The following is a 26,123-nucleotide window of genomic DNA, read 5'->3' on the forward strand; positions in this document are numbered from 1 at the left end:
TTCCTTCCTCGAACTCCATATACAGCTTATAATTATCGCCACGATACGGGAAGACTCACCACTTAGCAAAGACTAGAATAAATCTTGTTTCCTGTAACTTACACTGTCCCTAAACATGTCAGAGACTTTAAGAGGCTTGGCAGTGTAGTGGATACGGGTGTTGGCCCTCACACTCCAGGATAATGACTCATCTTGTGCTAATGAACCTTCTGGACACGTACTGTCATAATAAATGAGCAGTTCAAGCTGAGCCGAGTCGGATTCTCGTGACAGTGGAGTTGCCAGGGAATTTAAAAGACAAGCAAGTGTCGATATAACCAGCCTGCATTGTCTCTCCTCTCCTCTTTGTAATGAAGTGGCAGCCACAGTGATCATCATCAGGATCTCAGCTGCAATCACAATGAGAACAAGTGCAATAATTATTAGCTGCAAAACGCTTTCACTGTGTGTGTGTGTGTGTGTGCGTGTGTGTGTGATGTCTGTAGAAAGATAATGTCACAGTAGTGTCTCAACCAAGGTACAAGGTAAACTCAAGACCTACCTTCGTATTTTGGCTTAAAATATGATTAAATTAACTTTTTGTCCATGTTCATATTTATATTTTAGTTTTACTATTCGGAATATTCTTTTAAAACTTAATTTTATTATTTTCCATATTACACATTATATTTTATTCTTGATTCTACTCCCTTTTAATCTATTATATTTCATTGCATTATCCAATTTTTATGTCTCTTTCTATTTATCTGTATTCTTTTATATTTCATTTCTTATTTTTCTATTTTGAATTTTAGTCTTTTCATTTTTTTTTAATTCGGATTCCAGTTTTTCCACATCGCAAATTGATGTGTGTTGTGGGTTTCATAATGCGCCACACATTCTCTGTTGTGGCCAAGTCAGGACAGCAAACTTTCTTTGTACTTTTTAGCATTAATGGTGCCATCACAGAAGTGTAAGTTACCTTTGCTAAACGCACTGAGACAACCCCAAATGCATCTTTTTTTACCAAATCATGGTTATAATTTCCTGTTGACAGCACCTGATTCAAATCTCATCCTTATTTAACCATTCTACCTCATTAGAAGTTGAACGGACAAAACATAAAACATAATACCCCCAAAACCAAAATGAAATGTCATGACTGGTAGGCAGGTGGATTGGAGGGAGCGAACTGGATACTAATGTGCAGACTCCAAATCACAACACCAGCACAAGATGGCAGCGCCTGTCCATCTTTACATACACTCACTGGTTGTTTACAGGTTCTTCACCTGAAATCAGAAATGTTCTACACAGTCATGAGATTGGTAAATAGGTTTTCCTCAACGATCTCATGATCTCAACAGAGTGATCGACAGTATTGACTGGTTAGATGGTAGCATTAGCATTCGGACAGACGTCTGACACCAGAGGTATGACAGCAGAAAAAATGTACAAAATAAGAGCAGGAAAGAGGAAGTGATTAATGTGTTGATTTGATATCAGAACTAAAGACCAACATGAAAACAGATATGACCATTACTCTAGATGCTTGCTTCACCCTGCTTGGTTTGACGGAGTGTGAAGAATGATTGGTAGGACTGTGCACTGCTGTGATCCGGTTCTCTCTGGGTTGACATGACCTGCTGAAACACAAGGACAATTTCATGAGCACACAATCACAGAACACGTATTTCAACAGTAATATAAAAGCATGGTTTCATATTGGGCTGTAAGAATAAAGGTAAGATGTTGCATTCTGTTACAGTAGATACAGTGTAGCTATACTGATTCTACATGTACCTCAAATATTGATAATATAATAAAACAATTCTCATCAAAGTAATGATGAATGAGTACTTTGGAAATTAATCAGCGCGCACACACACACACACATATACACACGCACATACACATACACACAGACACACACACTATTATCTGTGTGTCAAATCATGAGTTCTCATTCATTTCATCTGCTGTCTACATGGGGAACAACATAGCTGCATCAAGCTACTGTATTAGGCCACAACAGTGCCAGGAAAACAGGTGAGTCGGCCTTCAAATTAAAAGCGGGCTATTGTTGTAGGATGGTTCACAAAGACGGGCAGGTGCAGTGAAGAAGATTCAGTTTAAATGTACTGGCTGAGACTGTGGTATTCTAGGCAGGAACACAAAAGAAAAACCACAGGAAAAATAGAAGAGCACAAAACAAGGCTGGGAAGACAAACAAACGAACAGACAAAGCTCACTGAGACTAAATACAGAAATGGAGGCAGGGATGATTGGATGGAGATGAAACACATTGGGGCGGGACAGACAATCACAAAGAAGGGACATCTGACAAACACAGAAAGTAGAATACATGGGCAAACAAGGATTCATTTTATGAGAAACATTTACTGTAAAATCTTCATTGCAGATAAACCAGGTCGGATGAACACAAAGTTTTCTAACTTCACTCTGCAACATAGATTGTTTATAAAAAAAAACCTCTGCACACAATGTCCAACACACAAACATAAAAAAAAGTCACATTATATTGTAGGATTGTTTAAGGAGGACTCACTAATGACAAGTAATAATTCAGAAGTAGTTCCAGAGCATTAACACTTCAAGCAGCAGTCCATTCTTAACAGGAGGGTGTAGAACAGGCACTGCATCAGTTACATTAAAATATAATATTTTTTAATGGTAATGCTAAGATGTATGTGAATGAAAAACAATAGGCCATATATAAAGATGGACGACCCATCCCCTCATCCTCCTACTATCCAGATACTAGGCTAAAATACCCCAGATGTGAACGCTGCCATCTTAGTATTAGAAGCCAGATCCTGTCGATACATGTTCTTGTCAGTCTCAGCAGTCAATCATGACATTTCACTCTGTTAATTGAAACAAACTCACCAGAAATGATGAGCACTTAAACATACAGCAGTATGATACGAACAAGAAATCCAAGGCAGAGTGCAGGTAATAGGTAGGATCTCTAATGGCAATGTGTGCACGTACGCACACACACACACAACCACACACACCTATAATCAATTGATTTGAAATAACCTTTGCAGTAAACATTCAACAATGAAAAGTATTAGAGTGGCGGTGCTTACCCTGTGTACCCCAATCAGGCAAATGCTAACTTTTAAATGTTGCAATAATGTATTATCATTATTATCATTGTTATTATTGTTATAGAAGTGGTAGAGGGAGAAAGTAGGACACTAGGTAAGGACAGGAGGAGAAATAGAGGGATGATGAATGATCGGTTAATCTAAATAAACTGAACAGTGTGTGTGTCAAATGTTATTGGTTATAAAAGTTAATGCATTACTAAACTATATGACAAAATATAAGGATTCTTCTTTAGCTTCTTCATAACGTCACTGATCATGATCAGTATCAGAGGGTCTTTTTATTACTAGCAGAAATATTTGGAAAAATATGTTTTTTTAGACCATATATTTATCTACCGATTAATTCCAAGATGTATCATAGATCAATGGCCAGTGCACTGGATTGGAACTATTTTCTCTTTGGGGAAAGAAGAAGAGGAGGTGTAGACAGAGCAGGGACAGATGGAGGGATGTTAAGGCAACATGAATTCACTGAATTCACCGTTAATTACACTCAGGAATTTGTATCTTAAATGCCACAGCTTAACCAACCAGTGGAATAATTGATCCTCACACAGGTCGTCATTCAGGGAATAGACAGACCAGCGATTACTAATGGAGGAAAAAGAATCGTGTTCTAGAGGGATGACAGAGCCACAGCTCAGGAGCTTGTTAACTCAACAATGAACTAATGAACTGAATGTAACAAGCGGCTCCTCTTCTCACCGTGTCCTACATTTCCTCTAGTTTCATCACTTACAGTTTGCAGTGTGTCAGTGCTTCTCTCTTCTCTGCGACAGTCTTTCTTCCTCTTAAAAATGCCTGTCTATTATTCAACCCACCCACACAGAGGTAACGGGAGCTGTCGCAGAAGCCCTTTTAAAAAAATTCAAGGATGTTGAAGTTATTTTATTTCAGTGTGAAACTGTCATTTACGGTGTGTTTGTGTTTGCGAGCAAAATAGCTAAACAAGCATGGATAGATTTCAACAAACTTGGGGTATCTCCAGATCATTATGTTTTGGACCAATTTTATGCTAAATCCTGCGTGCCTGTCAAAGACGGTAAAAACCTAATGGATGTTTTAATGACCTGTGCGAGTAGGATTTCTCAAAGTGTTGCTGAAGGTCAGTCTGACTATGGCACACAGTCTGTGCATTTGTGTGGGTGAGAGAAGGAGAGCAAGACAATGAGAGCTGTCCTCCTGCTCTTTTCGAGGCCATTCAACTTTTAAAAACAAACTTTGGATCCAATGATTTGCTTTAACTACTGTTCTACTGCACTGATGTGCATCCCATTCCCCCCTTTGTGTTAGTGTCCTGTCTTTAACTCCGCTCTCATTATTGCGGAAAATACAAATACCAACAGTAAATAAATGGAAAGAAATAAGTAAAAACAGAAATGAAAGGACCAGGAGTTGTAAGTGGGGTTGACGATTACACACCCTACCTGCATGTCCAATTGTGCCATATCTCTGGTGCCCTTCGGGTCCTCACTATAGAGCCAATGTTTGGTTTATCTGTTCTGGTTCCGTTTTTCCCAAGCGAACCTACAAAAAACAGTAACAACAGGAAGCATTGCAATATGTATCTCTACTGTCTTTGAATAGGCTTTTATTTATTCACAGCATGTTGCCAAAAAGGAGGCTTTTATTTGATTGCATTGATTGTGCTACTTTACACTAAATGTCACACAAATCAATCAGATATGTAATGCCTCTGTTATTCCCAGCAATATGAAGTTGTTTTTTTAATTAAAATAATAAAGACAGAGAAAACCTCAGGCCTTTTAGTTAGCATAAGAGCACTGCTGGGTTTCTGGATGCATATTGATATCATGAGAACTGTATTACACACAATGAGATGGGTCCAACACGGCGTCAGCATTTAATATTTTCTCTCAGGCCTCATAAAAGGTTTAATCTGGTTCTGCGTGTGGGCGCGAGCTGAACAATGCACATATGAAGTCCTTACCTTGAACCAGTCAAGTTTTTTTCCTCAATGTGTCCAGTTGGTTTTCAGGGCCTCACCATATCCATCCAGATGGTTTTGACCATTTCAAAGGAAAAAAAGGAGGAGGGGAAACATTAATGTGCATGGCCTGGCCCCTGCACGTATGACAGAACTGCTGAGCCCCTACTCTGGGGGTCTGCCACTCCGATCATCTGATCAAGGCCTTTTGTCTGTGCCCCGTACTCATTTTACATCCAGAGGTGACCGGACGTTTTTAGTTCTAGCTCCCAAACTTTGGAATGCATCAGATCTACTGAACATGTTGTTAGCTTTAAGCAGCTGCTGAAATGAATGATCTCTATTTCCTTTCTTGTATGGTTGTCTGCATGTTTGTTTGTAGTATGTATGCATGCACTTATATAAGGATGGATGGATATAATCATTTGTGTATGAAATAATAATGGTTGGGAACTAGAGAATAGCTCATGCACTGTTCACTGACTCTTATTGATGCTCCAGTGCGGTGGAAGGGTTTGCAGGTACTGGTCAATAAAATGTCCAGAGCGTGACAAACTGGTGACAGGATGTGCCTGATGCATGTGGAAACAGGGAGAGATCGAGATGTAGAGGGTGAGTTAGCATTGGGATGAGTAGACGTAGTTTCATACTATTTTTTACCCCTAGATTTATCCTACGTAGTTAAGGAGGCGCAGTCAGGAAAACATGCACAGAATTTTAACAGAATTAAATGGATGGAATGTGAATTGCAAATTCCTGTTCAAAAAAGGATAATATTTATATAAAATGAAATCTAACACACAGTAAAGTGAAGTGGTCTGAATTCTTCATGAGGCCACAGAATATCCACTTAACCTGTCTGGGGGAAATATGTTAATGTCTTTTTAAAGATGCAGTAATTGATTTTTCACATGGCCTCTTGAGGTGACTCAGAACCGGCTGTGAACACAACATTTGCAGATTGACTTTATAAAGTTGTTGCTGCAAATGTATTAACAAACAGTGGACAGTTATGTTTATCCATCTGACTGACACAGAGCAACATTAGCGTTCGGTCTCATCTCAATGTGCTATTTTCAGTCACTTGGGTCGTGTGGTGGAGTCTCATTAGGAACATATCTGGCTCCTTAGCAGCTAAATGCTCCACTGTGTTCACCAGCACATCGTACACTTTGGTGTCTGATGGTGGGGAGGTGTTGTCAGGGAAAAGGAATTTGAGTCCTTTGAAATGGGTTAGGGTTATTCCGAAATGTCTGGCGGTCGGTCGGGAGCAATAAATCGGTGATCCTCAACACTGCGCAGCGAGAAACTGAAAAGAGTCAGACATCCGGGCTGAAAAACTGGCTTATATTCAATTCAACTTTATTTGTATGCAGGCTACATTCTCTCAAGGCACTTTACATAGAAGTTCATGACCTTCAAATCTGAAATCCTACAATGTCATCCCCAGCTTTACTAACAGGAGCACACCATCATTCCACCTGGGATGTCTGATGTGTAGGATGTAGGACCAAAACCATTTACCTACGTGGGACATTTGCTCCTATGTGTCCATCTTTACAATTACTCATCTGTTGCTGTGGCACCAGCCTCCATTTTACTCTGAAAGCTCGGAAGGGAAATGGTGCTGCCTCGGTTTCCCGGTGACTTGACTCCACGAACCCCTCCCTCCCTCCCTCCCTCCCTCACCATCCACTCCTGTGCGGTGTTTTACACCGGGAGCCAAAGATGCGAGTTCACACTGCGACTTGTGCGTCAGTGAGCGGATCCCGGAGCAGACAGGCTGGGTCCTCTCCTCCATGTGACATGAGCCGTGCGGCTGCAGCTGTTCACTCTGACCGCTGGTGAGCTCACCGTGTGTCGCCTGTTGCTCCTGTGTGTGTGTGTGTGTGTGTGTCTGTGTGTGTCTGTGTGTGTGTGTCTGTTCTCTGCCACTGTCTCTGCCGTCATTCTTGTTGTTTGCATGGAGGAATTCTTGTAGAGATCTGCGCTGTGTGGTTTTCCCACATGAGGGGATTGTGCATGACTTCTGTGAGTCGTTGTGCATTCGATCATTTCTGACCATCGCGCAGCATAAAAGCTTCGGTCTGGTGCTGGCACCTCAGGTAGGCTGGTGCGTGATGTTTTCACAGGCGACGTTCAGCCAGGCGCCATTATTAAATACACCATTTCACGATTCTTTTGGCAATAATCGAAATTGGACAGTATGTCAAATATAAAAAAAATTACATTTTGACTAATCAAACCCCTTACAATAATTCGGCGTACAATCAACCCAGAATTCATTGTTAATTTCTTGCAATTTCCAACTTTATTCCTGCTTCGCCTGCAGTTTCTTCCGATCTTTTCCACATTAAATGCACCGCGGAGGGCGGCAGCAAGCAGTGCGAATCATTTATTAAAGTAAAGATATCATAGTCATATCTAAACCGAGCTTCTGTAATTTGTTGCCGAATTACAACGCCACTCCTCTAGAATACGCATATGTGTCTAAATGTGCAATCGCTCTGACCGTTGTGCGCCAGTAAAGATGAATATATAAAATTATAAAATAATTGAATGAAGTTTTGCATGACGTTGACGTTCTCTCTCCATTCATAACGTGTGACGGGGCCACAGATCAGTAAACGTTAGGTTTATTCGGACTGAAAAAGCTGGTGACGTTACGTCTGTGTGTGGAGATCGTTGTTGTGCTGTGTTTACTGAGCCACGTCTTGAAATGGATCGAATGCATTCAGCAGGAAAATAGTTGTTTTACACGGTGATCCAGCTGTTGCCTGTTGTGAGGCAACAGCTGGATCTTCCAGAGATTCTGGGTACCCCCCCCCCCCCCCCCCCCCTGCAGGTGAGGATGAACCGTGTTGATTCAGATCATCTCATGCAGCCATTCACAATGACAGCGACCAGACTGCCGAGGGGAAGCCCCCAACAGTTATGGAGTCTGGTCTCATATGAATGGAGATGGTGGGGGGATACCACCTCCATTGTAAACAGTTGTGTTGATAGGCAGGGTGTCTACAGACCCTGACTCTCAGTGACTTATAGAAATACCTGCCTTGTTGGAACAGTTGGAATAACAGGGAAACCAATTCTGAAAGCCAAAATCAAATTGCAGAGTCAGTGACTTACTTCAGTTCTTCATATAATATATATAATTAAGATTAAACATCCTTAGATGTTACAAAGCACATTTACCGATTTGTAAAGTACATCACATCTCTGATACAGTTAGTAGTAGTAGAATCACATTTTCACAGTAAAGAACACAACTAACTAATTGTCTCTTTATCATTTTTTCTTTGTTTAACCAATCGTTCGTTTCATTTATACAATGTGAGAAAAGTGAACGATGCCAAAATCAGTTCCCAGAGCAAAGGGACTCATTTGGTTTTTCTAATAAAAGGTTCAAAGGAATGAAAAGCAATTAATCTTCACAGTTAAACTCGAATTTGTGAGTGATGATCACGAAAAGGGATTGATTTCATTCATCCATTATTATTGTTTTATAAGTGACTGCAGGCAAGGAGACTTGCAGCAGCACAAGGATCTATATTAATCTCCCCAGTAATCTTGTTGATTATTACCTCCGCCAAGGAGCTGGTCTTTTCACCCCTATTTGTTTGTTGGTTTCTATCTTTGTTTGTTTACAAGCAAAATAACAGAAATAACTATAATAGATTTCCCTGAAATTTGGAGGGGCCTTGGTGGAGGTATGTACTCTACTGAGTAGCATTGTACATAAATCCATTAATATTGAAGAAGAGGGTAGGTGTCAGACCTCAACACATTTATTTTTGCTGGGCAAAAAGTTTTTGTAGCATTATAATAAGTGTATTTGGTTATTGAGTAGTGTTTGGTCAAATTCTGAGCCTCTCTTGATGTGCTGTTTCTGTGTTGGAATCCTAAGACTATAATTTATTAGGAGAAGCCTCTCATTTAACACTAATGCACTGAGTAATTTGATGTGTTTTTAAATGACAAAAATGGTCCACACATGTTTATATTCCCTCGTAAAGCATTGAATTGGGAATGATACTGGCACCCAACTCAGTAAACCTGCTCCACAGTGCTTGTGACCTGACACGGGGGGGGGCAGTTCACCTTTCAGTGCAATACTGACAGGAAGCGTACAGCCCAGACATGGCTGGGGTGGCTTCAGGAGAAGTTTCTGTCCGTCCTTGAAGGATATATCTTTTTTTTTTTCGACCCAGTCCACGCCCACTTCTCTACGACCGAAGCCCTAACACTAACCAACACAGAAGTCTCGTAGAACATCTGACAGACCTGACGATGAGTTCCGACATTTCCCATTTAGTCTGATGGAGTTTGAGAGGTTCTGCCAGGAGGAAGGAGATAAAGCTTTAGAGACTTACCCAACAAGACTGGAAGCTATGATTGCTTCAAAAAGGGTGTCTCAATCTTTTTGTATTTCAGGTTTTTTTTTATTTTTAAAGAATTATAAAAATATAATAATATTTATTTCAAATGAAATCTACCACACAGTAAAGTGAAGTGGTCTGAATACTTTATGAAGCCTCAGAATATCCACTTAATCTGTCTGGGGGAAATTTTCACATGGCCTCTTGAGGTGACTCAGAACCGGCTGTGAACACAACATTTGCAGTCTGACTTTATAAAGTTGTTGCTGCAAATGCATTAACAAACAGTGGACAGTTATGTTTATCCATCTGACTGACACAGAGCAACATTAGCCTTCGGTCTCATCTCATTGTTCTACTTTCATTCACTTGGGTCGTGTGGTGGAGTCTCATTAGGAACATATCTGGCTCCTTAGCAGCTAAATGCTCCACTGTGTTCACCAGCACATCGCACACTTTGGTGTCTGATGGTGGCGAGGTGTTGTACAGCGAGTGAATCAGTGCTTTTAGTGCCGCAAACAGCCTCCTGCTGTGACTGGAAGTGACAGTGGTGATGAGCAGTGAGACTGAACCAACACATTGCAACAGCTGATCCTAAAACAATAAGCTTAAAGATGCTTAAAACACTGGAGAAATGTTTTCAGTGGATTCGGCACTGTGAGCTACCCCTTTCACATTATACATGATCACTGATGATATATATAATGAACAATAATAATTAGTGTAGCTTTAAAAAAGAAATAAACCTCAAATGAAAATCTTAAGGATTAATCACTAAAACTAATATACTTGCTTTAGCCACACATACACATTAGCTGCGTCGTGACTGTTCTTATACTTACTGTTACTGGAGGATTCCAGCAGAGTGAGTGTACACCACAGAACTCACAGTAAAGATTGAAGAACGCTCTGCTCTATAATCTTTAACTTGAATTGATCTTTTTGCCTTTTTTAGATTCATAAATGACGAGTTAATGTTAATAATAATAATTCCAGAAGTGGCCAACCACCATTTCTGTCGCTGATGACGTGCCCACGGACCCTGTCGAGGACTCGCTACTGCCCCGACCTTTATGTGGGTATTTCATATTGCATATGCGTCGTGTTAATGTCGGAGGATGTGCACAACCTACCCAACCAAAGGACACAGGATCTGGCTTAACTGTAATCTCATCAGTCTTTTCCCCAGTGTCTATATGCATCCCCTGTTCTGCATAGAAGCAGTGTTGTCCATCGATATTTTAGCCTGTTATCTGATGGACAGCATGTAATCCCTCCTTCTTACAGACGAGTTGAGGATCCAACCGGTAACAGCAGTGAAGGAGCTTTGCTGTGAGGTTTCGCAGGTTGCAGTGTATCACAGCTGCTAGTCCGGCCTTGTAATGCATTCTGCTTTGTAAAAAATAAAACTGTGGCGAGCAGGTACAGTGAATGCCTCTCACCGACATGCTAATGATGATAATGATTCTGAAAACACATGCATAGTGATTGCAGGCAATTTAGATGCAGATAGAAACAACCCTATTTCTCTTTACATTTAAAGTGTTGCTAGTTCCTTTTAAGGCTTGTTGTGTAAATGTCATATTGACAATTTGATGCAATAATCCTAATTCTGATGAGCCCTGTTTACTGCTCCAATATGGGCGGCTTTGACTGAAGTGGTAGAGCAGGCGTCCTCCAACCAGAAGGTCAGCAGTTCAATTCCAGTCTTCCTTGTCTGCATGCCGAAGTGTCCTTGGGCAAGAGGCTGAACCCCAAATTTCCCCTCATAGAAAAAAAATAGATGCACTGTATGTATGAATGTCAAACTGTACTGTAAAGCACTTGAGTGCTCATCGGGTTTATAAAAAGAGCTATATAAATACAAACCATTTAATATAATGTAGTTTATATTATGATTACAACACATTACAATAATGTGGAGCTTTATTTCTTGAGGCTACATTAATAGATTTTTTTTTCTCTACAGCAGCAGAACAAGCTGTAAACACTTAATATTATCGCCCTATGAATTTTTTTGGGCTAATGCATTTTATGTGGAGGACCACAAGAGCCACTGAAATAGTAATAAAGCAGTTCATTAATTGTTAACTCATTCTACATTAAAACACTCACTAATAAATGTGATTACAATTCATTTATTGATATTTTAATGGATGATAAAACATTGAATTAAAAAATAAAAAGTAAAATATGAAATGCGTCGTCAATAAGTACATTAATATATTAATTAAAAAATAATGGAATATATGCATTTGTAAATACAGAGAAAATTATAAAATTAAAGATTTTAATCAGGCATTTAAAAGCACAGTTAATAACTACATGTCCAGGTGTAGTTAAGACCTGCTTCATACTGAAGCATAAGATATGTGTCAACTCAGGGGCCACATCCTTTCCATTCCTGAGAAGCGAAGGCTCCAATGGGTAGATCCCTCCTGGCCCAACCTATCCCAGGATCAACTCAGCCTAACGCCTAAAGGCAACAGGACATACATTAAAAAAAAAAACGGGGGGCATTTAAACTTTCTCGGTGTGTCCAACTTCAGCTCTGTTGCTAGGCAACTGCAATAAGTGCAGGACGAGCTTGTGACGCAGATCACAGAAATCCTCTGTAGACCACACTGTCTCATTTTGGTTCAGCCATCGTGGTCTACATGGCCCTCAAAGGAGGCCGTCCCTGAATTGAGACACAGCTAATGTCATGCCAAGGCCTCGGCGTGGTAACGATCCCTCCACCTTACACAGTGGTCGGCATTTCTAATTTTAAATTAAGTTGGATTTTTTGTACTTTTGTATACTTATCGCCCAAATATGACCAAACCAGGGCTGATTATGATCATATGTTTTCCCTTGCTATGCTGCCAAAAAGTCATAGATTCAAATAATTTCCCAGAATGCATGTATCAGAGTCCTGGTTAATGTTTCAAACCTCAAACAATCTGTAGCATCTTTAAGTCAGGTCTATCTGGTATTGATAGGATCAAGTAAAACTATTGTTTTTTTCCAGTTTTAAATTGAGTGAATCTAATTCTGACGTCCCTTGGCAAGTGTCCTAGTCTCTTTCCCCTTTATTGACTGGTACATAATCAATAAGTGGGAGGTGTTGATGGATTGCCTCTGACTTGACACATGAGTTCTCTCAGTTGCAAACAGTGATAGAAAACATCTGGAGAAATACTTTCCTACCTTCTAAAAGTCTGAGTTGGTGGAGTATTATACAAAGCCCCATGTGTGAGGAATCCACTGGTAACCCTCCTGTGTTCAGTTTGGGGCTTAACAATGCTACACAGAGGATTTCAGATACTGAACTCTGGATTAGTTTCAAATACAGCTGAGGTTTAAGCCTGTAGATCAGATAGAGTGGGGTCTGTATAGTTCAGAAGAATATTTGCAAAGATGCCTCATGGGAAGAAAAACAAGAGAATACACCATTCTGTGTGTGAAATCAACGAGTGCCTCACTTAACCGGCACAGCACAGTGCAGCTTTTTAAAGCCTAACATCAACTGCACAGTGTTGGAACAGAGGTAACAGGTTGTAGAGGTCACACCCTTGAAGTTTTGCCCAGCTGTGTTCGTCCTGTTCCACAGCAAGTTGACAGGAGATTTTTTTTATGTACATACATGAATTCTACAGGAAAACTTTTATAATATAAGTAATATGAATATGTCAGAAAATGATAAAGCTTACAGGATAGAAAAATAACTCATGGTGATCTGGTAGGAATGATGTTTCCGTATGTCATAGTCTAGTGACGCAGAAACTTTTGTTACCAATAAAATGCACGATCTACAGCTTATTTAGATCAACCCATCATCTGTCATCATATGCCTTACAGGATGTGATGACTTTTACGATAACATTGACTTGTTGGGGCATAAACAGGGTTTGTCTCAACCCCTCAACTATAGATTTCATTATTTGCCGAGGTCAGTAAATTAAAGGTCCAGTGTGTACGATTTAGATGAAGGGATCTATTGGCACAAATTGGATATAAAATAATCCTCATGATGTTTTCACTGGTGTATTTCAACAAAATATTATGAATTGTTGTTTTCTTTATCCTCGAACAGGACCTTTATATTTAAATACTCAGTGGCGTCATCCATGATTTTTACATTAGTCCAGACTGGACAAACTAAACACCTTTTGAGTTTTTATGCCAGCTGAAGTTACCACAGGTTTATTTCATGTTTGGAAGGAGAGGGTGAGGTGAGGGGTGTTCAGCTGCAACATGCAACTTCACCACTAGATATCATTAAATTCTACACACTGAACCTTTAACCTGAATGCGCTTTTAAAAATCATTTTATTAGTCATTCATTCATTCTGAAAAAATTGACACTCTCAAATTCTCCTCTAATTTATTTCAGATCTGAGGTTAACAGAATTATAAAGTCGGCACTATTTATTGTCATCTCATTTTGTTTTCTTTTATTTATATCCATTACATATAGTGCATATAGCCAGTGGACGTTAATAATGCACCAGCACACCATCTATAACATGACTGAACTGACCTCAATAAAAATCCTTTATTTGTGATGTTAACTATTCAAGTATTTTTTTCAACAATTTGTGATTGGGCATCTCCCAGGTTACATATTGACCTTTTGGAGTCCACCTACCTGCTACAGTGTGTGCATTTTGAATATATAACACCTCCCAAGTTCCCATTAATACATTCTGCACATTAGACTATAAATTACATCTTTATTATTAGCCCAGAGACCAATCAGCGCTCCTATGCTTGAATACTGCCTGTCTGGCCTAGACGTTTTTCTTTTCAGTTAGTTTTACTTTGTTATAAAATGCTGACAACACAACTATGGCAATTACATGCACCATGTTAGAACTATGCAAAAGGTTATTAAAGCCTCAGAGTCCATCTACAAGAAAGGTCAAGATCACTACATACACAGAGACTAGTAGATACTAGATATAGTTTCTGTTATTTACAATAACATCCCATGAAAATAAAAAATATAAGAGGAGTTTGTCTTTTTATAACTAACCTCTTTCCATCCCTGTGGCTCGCAGCTTCTAACTCTTTGATTCTGACAGACGCCATAAATCTTTAAACAGTGGCTCACAAATATGTAATTAGAGTTTCAGAAAAAGACTCCACATGTGGGGCTCCAGAGATGTGTAACTGAGTCAAAAACCGAGAGCATCTGGTCATATTGAACAACCTCAGTACTATGGTGTGGTGTATTTTAGTGGTTTTTGGACAATTGCAACTGAGGACTAACTAAAGATTAGACTCTGGAAACACAATACATTTTAGTAGTATACATAAGTTGTTGGATCTATATGCATCAGGGGAGCCCGATGTATTTTATGTGAATTTAAGGCTTAAGGTCTTAAAACTTAAATATAGATCTACATGCCTCGAGAGTTTGGGGCCTTATTCTAAGACATGGCCTTTGGTGAAAGCGATGTAAAGACTTCAAACAGTAGCATATTCATATAATCTTAAAGGCCCTTCAAGCTAAAGGCTCCGAAATCCATTTGACAGCACTTTTATTTTGTTAGTCACGGTGGCTGTGAGGCTCCAAGGGATGTGCATCACTTTGGTTCAGACTGAAATGATTCAAACCACAGGACGGAAAGCCAACAGCCAGTGTAATAACATAAGAAGTCTGTCCGAACACATATACACTTGTTTAATGTCAAATGTAGTTTGAATGTTCTTTCATACACATATCACCCAAACCAGGGCTTACACATGACAGGTCTTTATTATGACCGTACGTTTTCTTTCTATGGTCATGGATTTGCTGCCAAACCTTATAGATTCAAGTAATTTCCTAGACTGCATGTATCGGAGTCCCTGTTGAAGTGTTTCGCATCTTTAACTGAGGTCTATCTAGTATTGATAGAATCGAGTAAAAAAACATGTTATTTCTTTCCAGTTTTAAATTGAGTCTTGTTCAAATGTCCCTTGGCAGCTTTCCTGATTACTCTCCTCCACTTGAATTGACTGGTACATAATCAATACATAAGTGGCAGGCGTTGCTGGAGTACCTCTGACTTGAGGCAGTTTGTGTCAGTGCAACAGTTCTGTCTGAAATGTTTCAAACTACTGGATGGAATGCCAAGTGCTCTAACAAAAAAGGTTGCTGTGCCAAGAACATAGTTAGCCTCTAAATTGATTATGGGTGTGTTTTGGGGCGTAATGTAAAATTAACCATCAGAATCCCATCTTAATTGTGTGTCCTATTTTTATATTTATGCTTGCACAAACACACCACAGCAAATTCCTTGTATTTGTAAACCTGCTTAGCAATAAACCCTGTTTCTGTTTCTGGTGGGTTGTTATTATAATAGTGGATTTGCAAGGTAGTAAGAGAAGCAGTTTGACCTTCTGCTCAGGCAGACCATCTGTGTGTAACATGCAGTGTGCATATAAACTATCTTGACAATCAGCCTGAGACTTAAAGTTAAATACTGCACCACTGACCTCAGACCAGTATTTTTCTTTTTTTTTTTATCAAAGCCCAATCGCTTTTCAATGCCTCCAGATAGCAATGTACTGACAATGCATCTGACCACGACTCATAAGATAACCATGATGCTGATGGGCATGTGCTATTTAAACAATGTGGGCATTTTGGGTGTGAAAATAGCAAAGAACCTTGCATTGTGCTTGGCACTGCTTTGTACCAGGCGTAAGATAGGACCCATAATGGTCCCTGTTGGATCATTTTTAACCTGCCTTCACTTTTCATCTACTGCTGTGTTTTGGTTGCTATATTAATACAGACATTTATTTACCATTTAATGTTTTTTGCTTATACAAATGTGAGTTTAAATGAAGATGGTATGTACTCTAAATATTATCCATAACACTGTTGTCGGGGTATTTTAGCAAGCTGGAATTTATATTTAGCTCATTATTATTCTCATTCTTATGATGTCATGTTTGATTTGGCTGTAAGTCAATCAAGGCTGCGCAGAGAGACCATGTTTTTTCATACATAGTCATGGAGTCGGAAGAGAGGAAGAGGAGGCTACTCCCCACATCCACCCATTCAGTCCTCCTAAGCTCAATCTGTCCCCAAAACATGTCAAATCAAGCATTTTAAATAAACAGGACTTTGATAGGAAAAACATATTCTAAAGCACAACCTTGATTATACAGTGCAGCTCGCTTTTTCTTGCATTCAAATCCATTTGAAAGACGGTGGAGTTGCCATCTTTTTTTAATGATTCCCTCCACTGCAAGAGTGCACCTTATAGAAATGTTGCTTCTTTTTAATATGTGGCTCTTCAGTTGGATTTGATGCACCTTTTACAAAAAAGAAATGAAATTGTTTGATTGAACTTGACTACACCCGACAACGAAGATGATTTTATCTTTGTCTTTTAATCTTAGAATTGCCCTCCGGGCACAAATAAAGTTGTTTTGAATTTAAGCACGAGGTGAAAATGATATATGTATATACAGATAACTGTAAAATCAAATCATGAGGAAAAACTCAAACAGCACAGTAATAAGACTGTGCAGGTGTTAAAGGATGTCATAAAATGTGTCCGGATAATTTAAGTTTATCTTTCAGGCATATTGCATAATTTTAAGGTTTATGCAATGCTGTAGTGTACTTATACTTTATATAATATATGTTTTAACACTGTAACCATTTCTCCATGTTGCAATTCTACTGCTACTTCAGTCTACTCTTTCACAATTGTTTTTGTGTGTGTTTAATTTTCTAAAGATGAGAAAGGGCATGTATTGCATGTTCTATTGATAGTTAATTATGTCAAGTTTGTGAATCCTATGAATTACAGATGATAAAGAACACAATGACACAGGATGATCAATAGATATATCCATTACGCAAGTTATGCAAAAAAAATTCTGGAGCTGGAGTCACTGTGATCAGATTAGTTTAAAAACTGAAACAGCAAGCTTTGCTTCATTCAAAAATTCAAAATACAACCACCACCATCTTTACCTATCATCAGTTAACAGTTACCACACTTACTGTGCCCTGATTTGGATCTTCATGTTAAGTAAGGCTAACAATGGATGTACAGAAACATTGCTGCTTGCTCCCAGCTCTGCTTACATGTTACTGATAATCCACTGAAAATACTAATAAGCAGAAGAAGAATTCACAGAAGATGGCAGTGCTGCGAACCACCACACTGTACTCGAAGTGTACATGGACTGTGTTGTAACAACAACAATTTACCATGTACCGCATGCTGACACTGGAATTATCTGACACTGCTAATTAACACCAACAAGACTGCAATGAGTGGGGCTCGGGGGGGGTAAAGCAGGTCGTCCTCTAACCAGAAGGTTGCCCCTGTAAGCTGTGCTGTTCTCATAGAAAAAGTGCTGCCCATATAGATGCACTGTTTGAGTGTGTGTGAATGGGTGACTGGCAATAACTTGCACTGGTTGGCACTGTCACCTTCTGGGTTCTAACCCGACGGCAGACCAGGGCCTTTCTGTGCTGAGGCATGTTACCTCTGGCTTCCTTCATGCAGACTAGACTAGATTCTAGGAGTGGATGTGAGTGGTTGAGTGATGAATGTTGGAATGGTTGTTTATCTCTGTATGTTTGCTTCCCGCTTCTCGCCTAATGTCCACTGGTATTGGCTCCTGCCCCATTGATCCTTAAAAGATCTATAGATAAGCATGGAAGACTGCAAAGAAGGAGGCAGCGCTCAGCGTCAGATAACAAGTAGAGTAGATAGTCATCTGTTGCAGTCTCTCGGGGCAAAGCCTAGGAGTAAACCATTTACCTGGAATATGGCAGCACAAATAACAGGAAGTACCCAAGACCATTAGATTTGTTATGCAACAGACTGACGTGCCTTTTCATCCTCTTCAACTCCTGTGCAGAGCAGGACACAGCTATGGGCAGCTGTGAAAAACCAAACCTCCCAAAAGTGAGCATCTAGAGAACAATATTTGCACTACTACTGCAGGACCCTGGATCCCCATCTGAGGACCTGTATAACCTCTCATTCTCTGACTAAATCACCTATAGCGCATGTACCCCCTATTCAGTGTCCCTTCTTCACAATTCAACAGTTTTTCCCCTTTCTGCATCACCCACATCTTCCCTCTGTCAAGGACAAGAGGAATCAAAACAGGAAGATATAACACAACACAACAGAAACACTTAAGGTCAACCATCTCAGCCCCCCCCCCCCTAGGAAATCCCTTTTAAATTCACTGCTTTTATTATCAAACCCAACCTTGATTTTACAGTGCAGCTCTGCTTATCGAGTCAGCGCCTCCCAACTCCATCTTATGGAAATGTTACTTCTCTTGAATATGTAGCTCTTCATTTGAATAACTCTATTTAAGGTTGTCTTAAATATCTGCAGGCTTCATAAATACTGAACATTTTCTAATGTCCTTACTGAAGCATCGTCTCCTTACTGAAGTTCTTGTTGGTAATTTTAACATCCATGTTAAGCTGAGGATTTTTCTTAATCCTTTTCTTGTGTCTCAACCAATGAGCTAGTAGCTCATTCTAGTTTTAACATTACAGATGTTATTGATGCCATTGCCCCAACAAAGGTGATGTTGAGCTTTGGTAAGAAAATATTCACACTAAGAAAAGCCACAGGCAATTGGTCTTTTTCTCTGACATTATTCTGGAAAACAATGCCTCTCAGCTCACATTGTCAAAATCATAGCAGAGTAACATTCAGTTGTAATGCTCCACATACATTCCACAAGATTTTGATATGTTTGTTGTTGAATGTGTTCGACAAATACGTTTGTAGTTTCCATTGTTTACAACCTGATAGCTTTTATGTCTTCGGACAACTTCAGATGGTTGGTCATGTACGTCGAAACAATACTGTGAATTGACAATACTTGTGCAGTAGTATTGTGAATTGGGTCATTTTCAAAATAATGTTTAATACCTCCATTCTATGATACTTTAGAATAAATTAGAACAAGAATAAGAGCAGGTTACGAGCATTCCATAACCTCAATGGCTCAACTTGTCTTTCTGTTTGATTTTGTTTCAGGCCTGAAACCAGTATGATCACATCAGTTCACACTCCAGTATCTCCAGTGGGCAGACAGTGAGGACCAGTCGCCACCATGCAATGTGTGTAAGGGACCAGTGGTGGTGTTGTGGGCCCAGGCGGGATGCTGCTGACGGCCAGTCAGTATGACTTTGCTGGACTTGTGGCTGTCGCGCTCCATCCCCATGTGCCTGCTCCTTCAGAGCCTTGTCCTCATGGCCCTGTGCTTCCCCTCGGCCAGCATGTGCCCAAAGGGCTGCATCTGCCAACGCGACCCCCACCTCCATGGCCTCAACGTTACCTGCAGTCAGTCCCGCCTCAAAGAGATCCCCCCCAGCCTCCCGGTTGATACAGTCCTGCTAAGGCTGGACCACAACCAAATAGGAGCTGTGCCTGATCAAACCTTCCATGGACTTAGGCTTTTGAGGGAGCTCAATCTGTCATACAACGCAGTGGAGACTTTAGGCGAAGCAGCCTTCAGTGGCATAGAGGCGACCTTACAGGTGCTGGACCTCTCCCACAACCGTATAACTAGCGTACACAAGGATGCCTTTGCCCGGCTCAAGGCCCGCGTCATTGTGGACGATAACCCCTGGCATTGTGACTGCGCCCTCCAGCAGGCCATCAGTGGAATGGCCCACAACCACGAGGCTGCAGCTAGGGTTCTCTGCAGGAGCTCAGAGCTTCTTGACCATGAGGGAAGACCTTTCATGGCAGTGGATACTGACCTCTGTAACCTGGCCAAAAGGACCACAGACTATGCTATGCTGGTGACCATGTTTGGTTGGTTTGCCATGGTCATTTCATATGTGGTGTATTATGTTCGACAGAACCAGGAGGACGCCCGGCGCCACCTGGAGTACCTCAAGTCTCTTCCTAGCAAACCCAAGAAACCTGACGAGGCTGACGACATTAGCACTGTTGTTTGATAGCTGTCACAGTGACTGTGTCCATCACAAACCTAATGAACACCAAAATGTTTATGTAACAGGACCCACTTTTAAAGTGTTTACTATTTGTAATACTAGTGATGTGAGCATCAAATTGCTGATAAATCTTTGTATTTTGGAAATTTTGTTGTATGTCCTTATCCAGGGTTTGCTCATGATTGAAATGAGATAAGATGAGAAGGGAGGCCACAGACTAACAGTCCAATACCAACATTATCTTTTCTACAGAAATTAATTATGGAGTTTTGAATATTTGAATCTCAGGTTTAAATATTAATATGAAAATGGCTCTTTTTAAATGAAATTTGGAATATATGATAAAAAGAATATATTTTTAAGATAAAACATTGTCTATTTCCCAGAGCCCTCATTTTGACCACAGTAAGATGTATACTGCGTTTTTTAAACACACGCTAAATCAAGTGCATCTTCAATTCCCAGAGAAATCAAACGTAAATTACAATATTTACAAATCGAAGATATTACAAAAATGCAGAGATTTCTGCACTTGAACCTCTATATTTGAAAGGAGACTAATGGTCTTTACATTGTGTTTATTTTAGACTCTCAAAGCGGGGTGTGGGGTGTGTAAATATTGGGTATAAAGTATTCCAGCCGTCATGTAATGACCTCCTTTTGATGTAGAGAAATCACACTTCATCACAATAGAGTCAGACAAGGTGGATTTCACTGAAACATTCAGTGAATGACTTCACTAAGTGGCTACAGAAAATACTGGATTCAGTGGAAGCCAATTTTTGCCAAGAAAGAAACAAATGTAGCCTAAAGAAAGATTAAAATTCTCACTTCAAATCCTGATACAAACTTTTAGTCTTTGGATGAAACATATGGAATTTTAAATTGAGTTTCACAGCCATCCCAAATATAAAATAATCAAGAATTGAATTTTGAAATGGTATTTGGTTGGCCTGGAGTGAACAAACCAAGAAACACAAGAAACATGAAATAGGTCAAAATCCATAGTGTATAATTCAAGATGTTTATTGATATATTTAGAGAGTATCATTTATACATTATGTATAGTACGTGATCACAAAGGAAAAACATTATGATATCATGAAATTAGCAAGTCATAACATGAAAGGGTTTGCATTCAAATGTGAATTTCCGTCATAATGACAAACAGACCTTTTTTCTCATGGTGACATCAATAAATTACCATACCAAAAGACAACATGTCAGACAGTGAGTCCTTGTAATTATTATCACCCACAAGAAGTCATTTGCTACAGTAAAATAAGACTATAAATGCCTTTAAACTTTAGAAAGTTGATCCTGGCAAACAGCATGTAGCAAATGTGACATTTACAAGTCAGAAATATTTTAGTCGAAATAATTATGTACATTACACCCAAGAAAAGTTTAGATGTATATTAAAATTTGTTCTGAATGACAGAACCTCTTGTATTTGCTGGGCAATTGGACTTTAGCTGATGGAGACTCTCAATGTTAAGAGATGTGAGTAAGCATCAATAGCATTTTAAGGTGTCCCAAAAATCTGTTCCTGGAGGAAACGGTAAGAAAGCTCCAACAAAATAGTGTAAGTAAAATAAGAATAACTCAAGGCCCAATCACAAACGTGTTGTCAAGTTTTCTTCACATGACCGAATGTAAGTTTGAAAGGATGACAAAATTGGTCATATAACATTATTAAGCACATTTTTGTGTACACTTTAAATGGGTCAAAGTCATCAACCAATTATCAGTAGATAGCTGGAGAAGTATCAAGGATGCCTCCCACATTAGAGAACATATTTGAACCATCCCAGTGCCCTAGAAATCACATTCAAATTGGCTGATTCTGCACCTCACACTTTGGCTAATGCCAGCGTTCAGGGCCGGTACAGGAAGTTGAAAAGTAAAGGTGTGGAGGTTGGTGTGATTGATTGGTGTGTGGCATGTTTTTCCTGGGAATTTGAGTCTTTCAATAATTATTAGCCTTGGCTTTAAAAAAAACAAAACAACAACCATGACCTAACCCTAACCTTGACCAATAATTTTAGTCGCCTCATTCGAATTCCGTTTTAACCACAAGCTTTCTGTAACCTTAACCAACCCAACTTGTCTCATACAGATAGTAGAGAGACTCTTGGGATAGAAAGTAAAAAAAAAAAATCACTGTTAGATATTGTAGATTTGTCCTATATTGGATTTTCTTCTGGCAATATGGTTGTGTCTATGTACAGGGACTTTTTATAATGAGACTGAATCTCATGTCATGATGACATTCCATGACAATAGAGCAAACAATCTGCAAATTAAGACTGAGATGAAACTGAATGCTCTGAAATAGGAGCACACAAATGTTGAAGGGTCCAATAGTCTGAAAGGTTCCGTTCTGACCATGAGTTTTCTGTGATAATACATCAGTTTCCAATAATGTTCGATTTCACAATAGCCAAGATCAAGTGCTTCTTGAGATATAAGGGTTCTATGAAAAGGGAAATGGGGATTCAAAAACAAAACATCCTGTGTTCTAAGAGGGCGAAGTTGGGATTCTGCAGCTTATGTGCACACGACTCGTGTGTTTTCGTCAGCTATTGCGATCAATGTCTTCTTTCAAAAATCTCTCAAGCTATTGTAATCTTGTCTGAGATCAGTTGTTTTTGTTTGTGGAGCCTTGCAGCTACACGAACACAGTCAGGGACAGAAACACTTTGTGGTTTGAGCACAGCAACTGTGAGATTTTCAAAGTCTTGTAGTGTGCACTTGTCCAAAGCAGGCCTTGAGTTGAGATTATTATGTCAAAAAACAAAGTGTGTCTTATATAATGTTCTAGAAAGTAAGGGTTTTGGTAATGGTAAAAGAATACCTTTAGAGAGGCTGTTGCTGTGTTGTACTGAACATTTCCTCCTACAGTTTGTGAAGTCTATGTTTGTTCCTGTTGTCAGTGTCTATCTTACATGTATGTCTGCGATGATCAGTAGAAAGCACAAGACTAAATGTCAGATTCCCTCTACTCTTCTTGTTGGTGGTTTGTATTTGAGTCGGTCCTTGAGAGTCACGGCACTTTGCTTTCCCATGACACAATGTTTTTCTTACCAGACGCTTTTCAAGGGGAGGACAGATTTGTCAAATATGGAGATTGCAGACTACAATATGCAATCATCTCAGTCATCACATCCCTGTTTCAAGTCAAGCTGCCAATTCATGCATCATTTCCCTTTAATAACACTGTGGATAGTGATGTTCTGGGCGGCGCAGGAAGAGGAAACCCATTTCTGTCACTGAAGCCCACTAACACATATACTTTAGGATCAGGGAAAGACAATGAAAGTCAGATGAAAGATATGACTTACATGTAAAAGTACAAGAGATAAGATTTTCACCAAAAAACGACTTTTAAATAGTATAGTATTTCTAACTATTACCCACTCTAAATACTAACCTAAAGAAATCCTGCACGACATGTTGGATAATGGCTGTTGGTGGTATCTTGTGAAATTTCTTTTCAGTTAATGTTTTAATTGTTTGTCACAGATTTGTAAAGTAATGGTTGTTAAAATGTCGTCTTAGGGGGTATGCAATGAGAATACGTAGTTAGAGAACGCTCGGATCACATGTAAATAGGAACGTTCATGTTGTGTAAAATACTTGAAATCCCTTTAATTAGTTGTTCTTGAATGTGCTACACCCCTTACCGAGGTCTTGTAGAGGCAACTTCATACTCAAGACAAGATTCGAATAGTCTATAAAATGCATGTACAATGTAATGAAGCACAGTGTAGCCAAGGACCCGAAAGTATTTCTAAGTGCCTGAATACTTATCTGACCATTTTATTTTTTTATTTTGATATTTTATTATTTTTCCACCTCTGGTTTTTGTTGTGAACACTATTAGTCAAGGATTCTCACTGTTACATGTATCTTTTAATTTTGGTTTATTTTGCAAGTTAGAAAAAAGAAACTATCAACTATGTTGATGCAACATGTTTAACTGAATTATAATGTACCATACTGCAGTTTTCTGTGCACAGACAGAGCGGTGCGTGTGATAGCCTGAATCACAGTTGAGAATGAAAACGTTAGCCCTGACTATAATGGATCTGTTGTAACGACACGGCATACAGAAAATGAAATAAAGGCATTGGTTCGTGGTATGTTTTGTTCGTCTTTTGCTGTAAAAACACACAGCTGGAATTACCAGATGTGTCGGTGTCTACACAGGTACACTAGCGACCTGTCCAGGGTGTAGCATTCCTCTCACCCCAATGTTGACTGGGATAGGCTTCCCGGCCCCCACGACCCTTGAAGGATGAGTGGTATTCAACGATGAATGGATTATTTCCACTCACTGGACATGTGCAGAGAACAGGTGGATGGTAATGCACCTATGTAGAGGTTTGTTTATAGCTGGTATTCATTTTGCAGAGTAACTGATGTATTTATTAAATGTTGACAGGGATGCTCTAAAGGTCCATGCGTGTAAGATTTAGGTGAAAGGAAACTGGCAGAAATTGATTGTAGAATAATCCTCATGATGTTTTCACTTGTTCATTTCATCTAAATTGTATGAATTGTAGTTTTCTTTACCCCAGAAAAGGCCCTTTATATTTAAATACTTTATATTTACATTGAGGGGACCCTCTCTATGGAGGCGGCCATGTTTTTTACATTAGTCCAGACTGAACAAACTAAACACCTTTTGAGTTTTTATGACAACTGAACCTGCCACAGGTTCTTTTTCATGTTTGGAAGGAGAGGGTGAGGTGAGGGGTGTTCAGCTGCAACATGCAACTTCAACACTAGATATCACACATTTAACTAGAGCTGCTATCATTTATCATTTAAATGGCCAATAAAAAAATTAATTAAAGATATTTGGCTCATGAACTTTAATTGTGTTTGCAATTTTCCAGCATATTGGAACAAATCCTCCATCTACCACTAAACCATAATATAGATGATTTATACATGACTGAAAGCTCCAATCTTCCCCTCTCACAGGAAGCATTTACAGGGTAAAGCAATAGTGTACCTATTAACCTCAACGATAGCTCTCTTTTAAACTTTGAGCACCACTTCTTGAATTCTAATATTTAATTGTTTACCCTCCAGTGAAGCAAATATCAATGAGAAGTAATTATTTTCTGCAACTGGAAACATAATAGGCATAATGTGAGCTGAAATTACTTCTTATTTATCTCTGAAAGCACGTCTGTTGACCACAGTAAAATTGTGCATAATGAACATTACATTCCATGGAAATATTTGAGCTGTATACGTCGTACAGTTTATATAACAACCTGCCTTATAATTAAAATGTCCATCACGAGGGAGAAAGCCGAGCATTTTCATACAATGTCTAATTTCTCATCAGGAAACAGTGTTTCCCTGTCGTCTTTTACAGAGACACTGCATCAGAATGAAATTAAATGGAAGGGAATGTGCTCTCAAATTCTCTCCATCATAAATATATATTCAAAGTGAACAAAGGGTATCCAGTCTGCAGGCGCTGTGATTGTGAGAAGGTAGAACTCGTGACCTTTAGAGCCATGAAAATGTTGGAACTTTGAATAGAGTAAAGAGGTTTACAATTAGGTAAATACTCTATTCACTGTTCCCAGACTGTAGTCCATAGTTCACCTCTAATTTCCTCTTAAATGAAGCACAGACAAGCCAACAAGATAAGGGCCTGCTTTCACCTCTCGGGAGAAATGTCACTCCTAGTGTTTTAATTTTCTTTTGCCTCATCA

General features: G+C 39.3%; 1 protein-coding gene across 2 annotated transcripts; it reads left to right on the top strand.

The window, feature by feature from the left end:
- Positions 1-6,753: 6,753 nt before the first annotated feature.
- Positions 6,754-24,527, top strand: lrrc3b (leucine rich repeat containing 3B). 2 transcript variants are annotated; one of them, XM_020090526.2, is made up of 2 exons: positions 6,754-6,911; positions 19,457-24,527. In XM_020090526.2, the coding sequence occupies exon 2, from the start codon at positions 19,603-19,605 to the stop codon at positions 20,383-20,385; it is 783 nt and encodes a 260-aa protein (XP_019946085.1). In that variant the 5' UTR covers positions 6,754-6,911; positions 19,457-19,602; the 3' UTR covers positions 20,386-24,527. The 2 variants fall into 2 exon arrangements, with proteins under 2 accessions (XP_019946085.1, XP_069372781.1); XM_069516680.1 differs by lacking the exon at positions 6,754-6,911 and adding an exon at positions 7,009-7,172.
- The last annotated feature ends 1,596 nt before the right edge of the window (positions 24,528-26,123 follow it).

Source organism: Paralichthys olivaceus, chromosome 20 (genome assembly GCF_024713975.1).
Source record: "Paralichthys olivaceus isolate ysfri-2021 chromosome 20, ASM2471397v2, whole genome shotgun sequence".
Classification (NCBI taxonomy): domain Eukaryota; kingdom Metazoa; phylum Chordata; class Actinopteri; order Pleuronectiformes; family Paralichthyidae; genus Paralichthys; species Paralichthys olivaceus.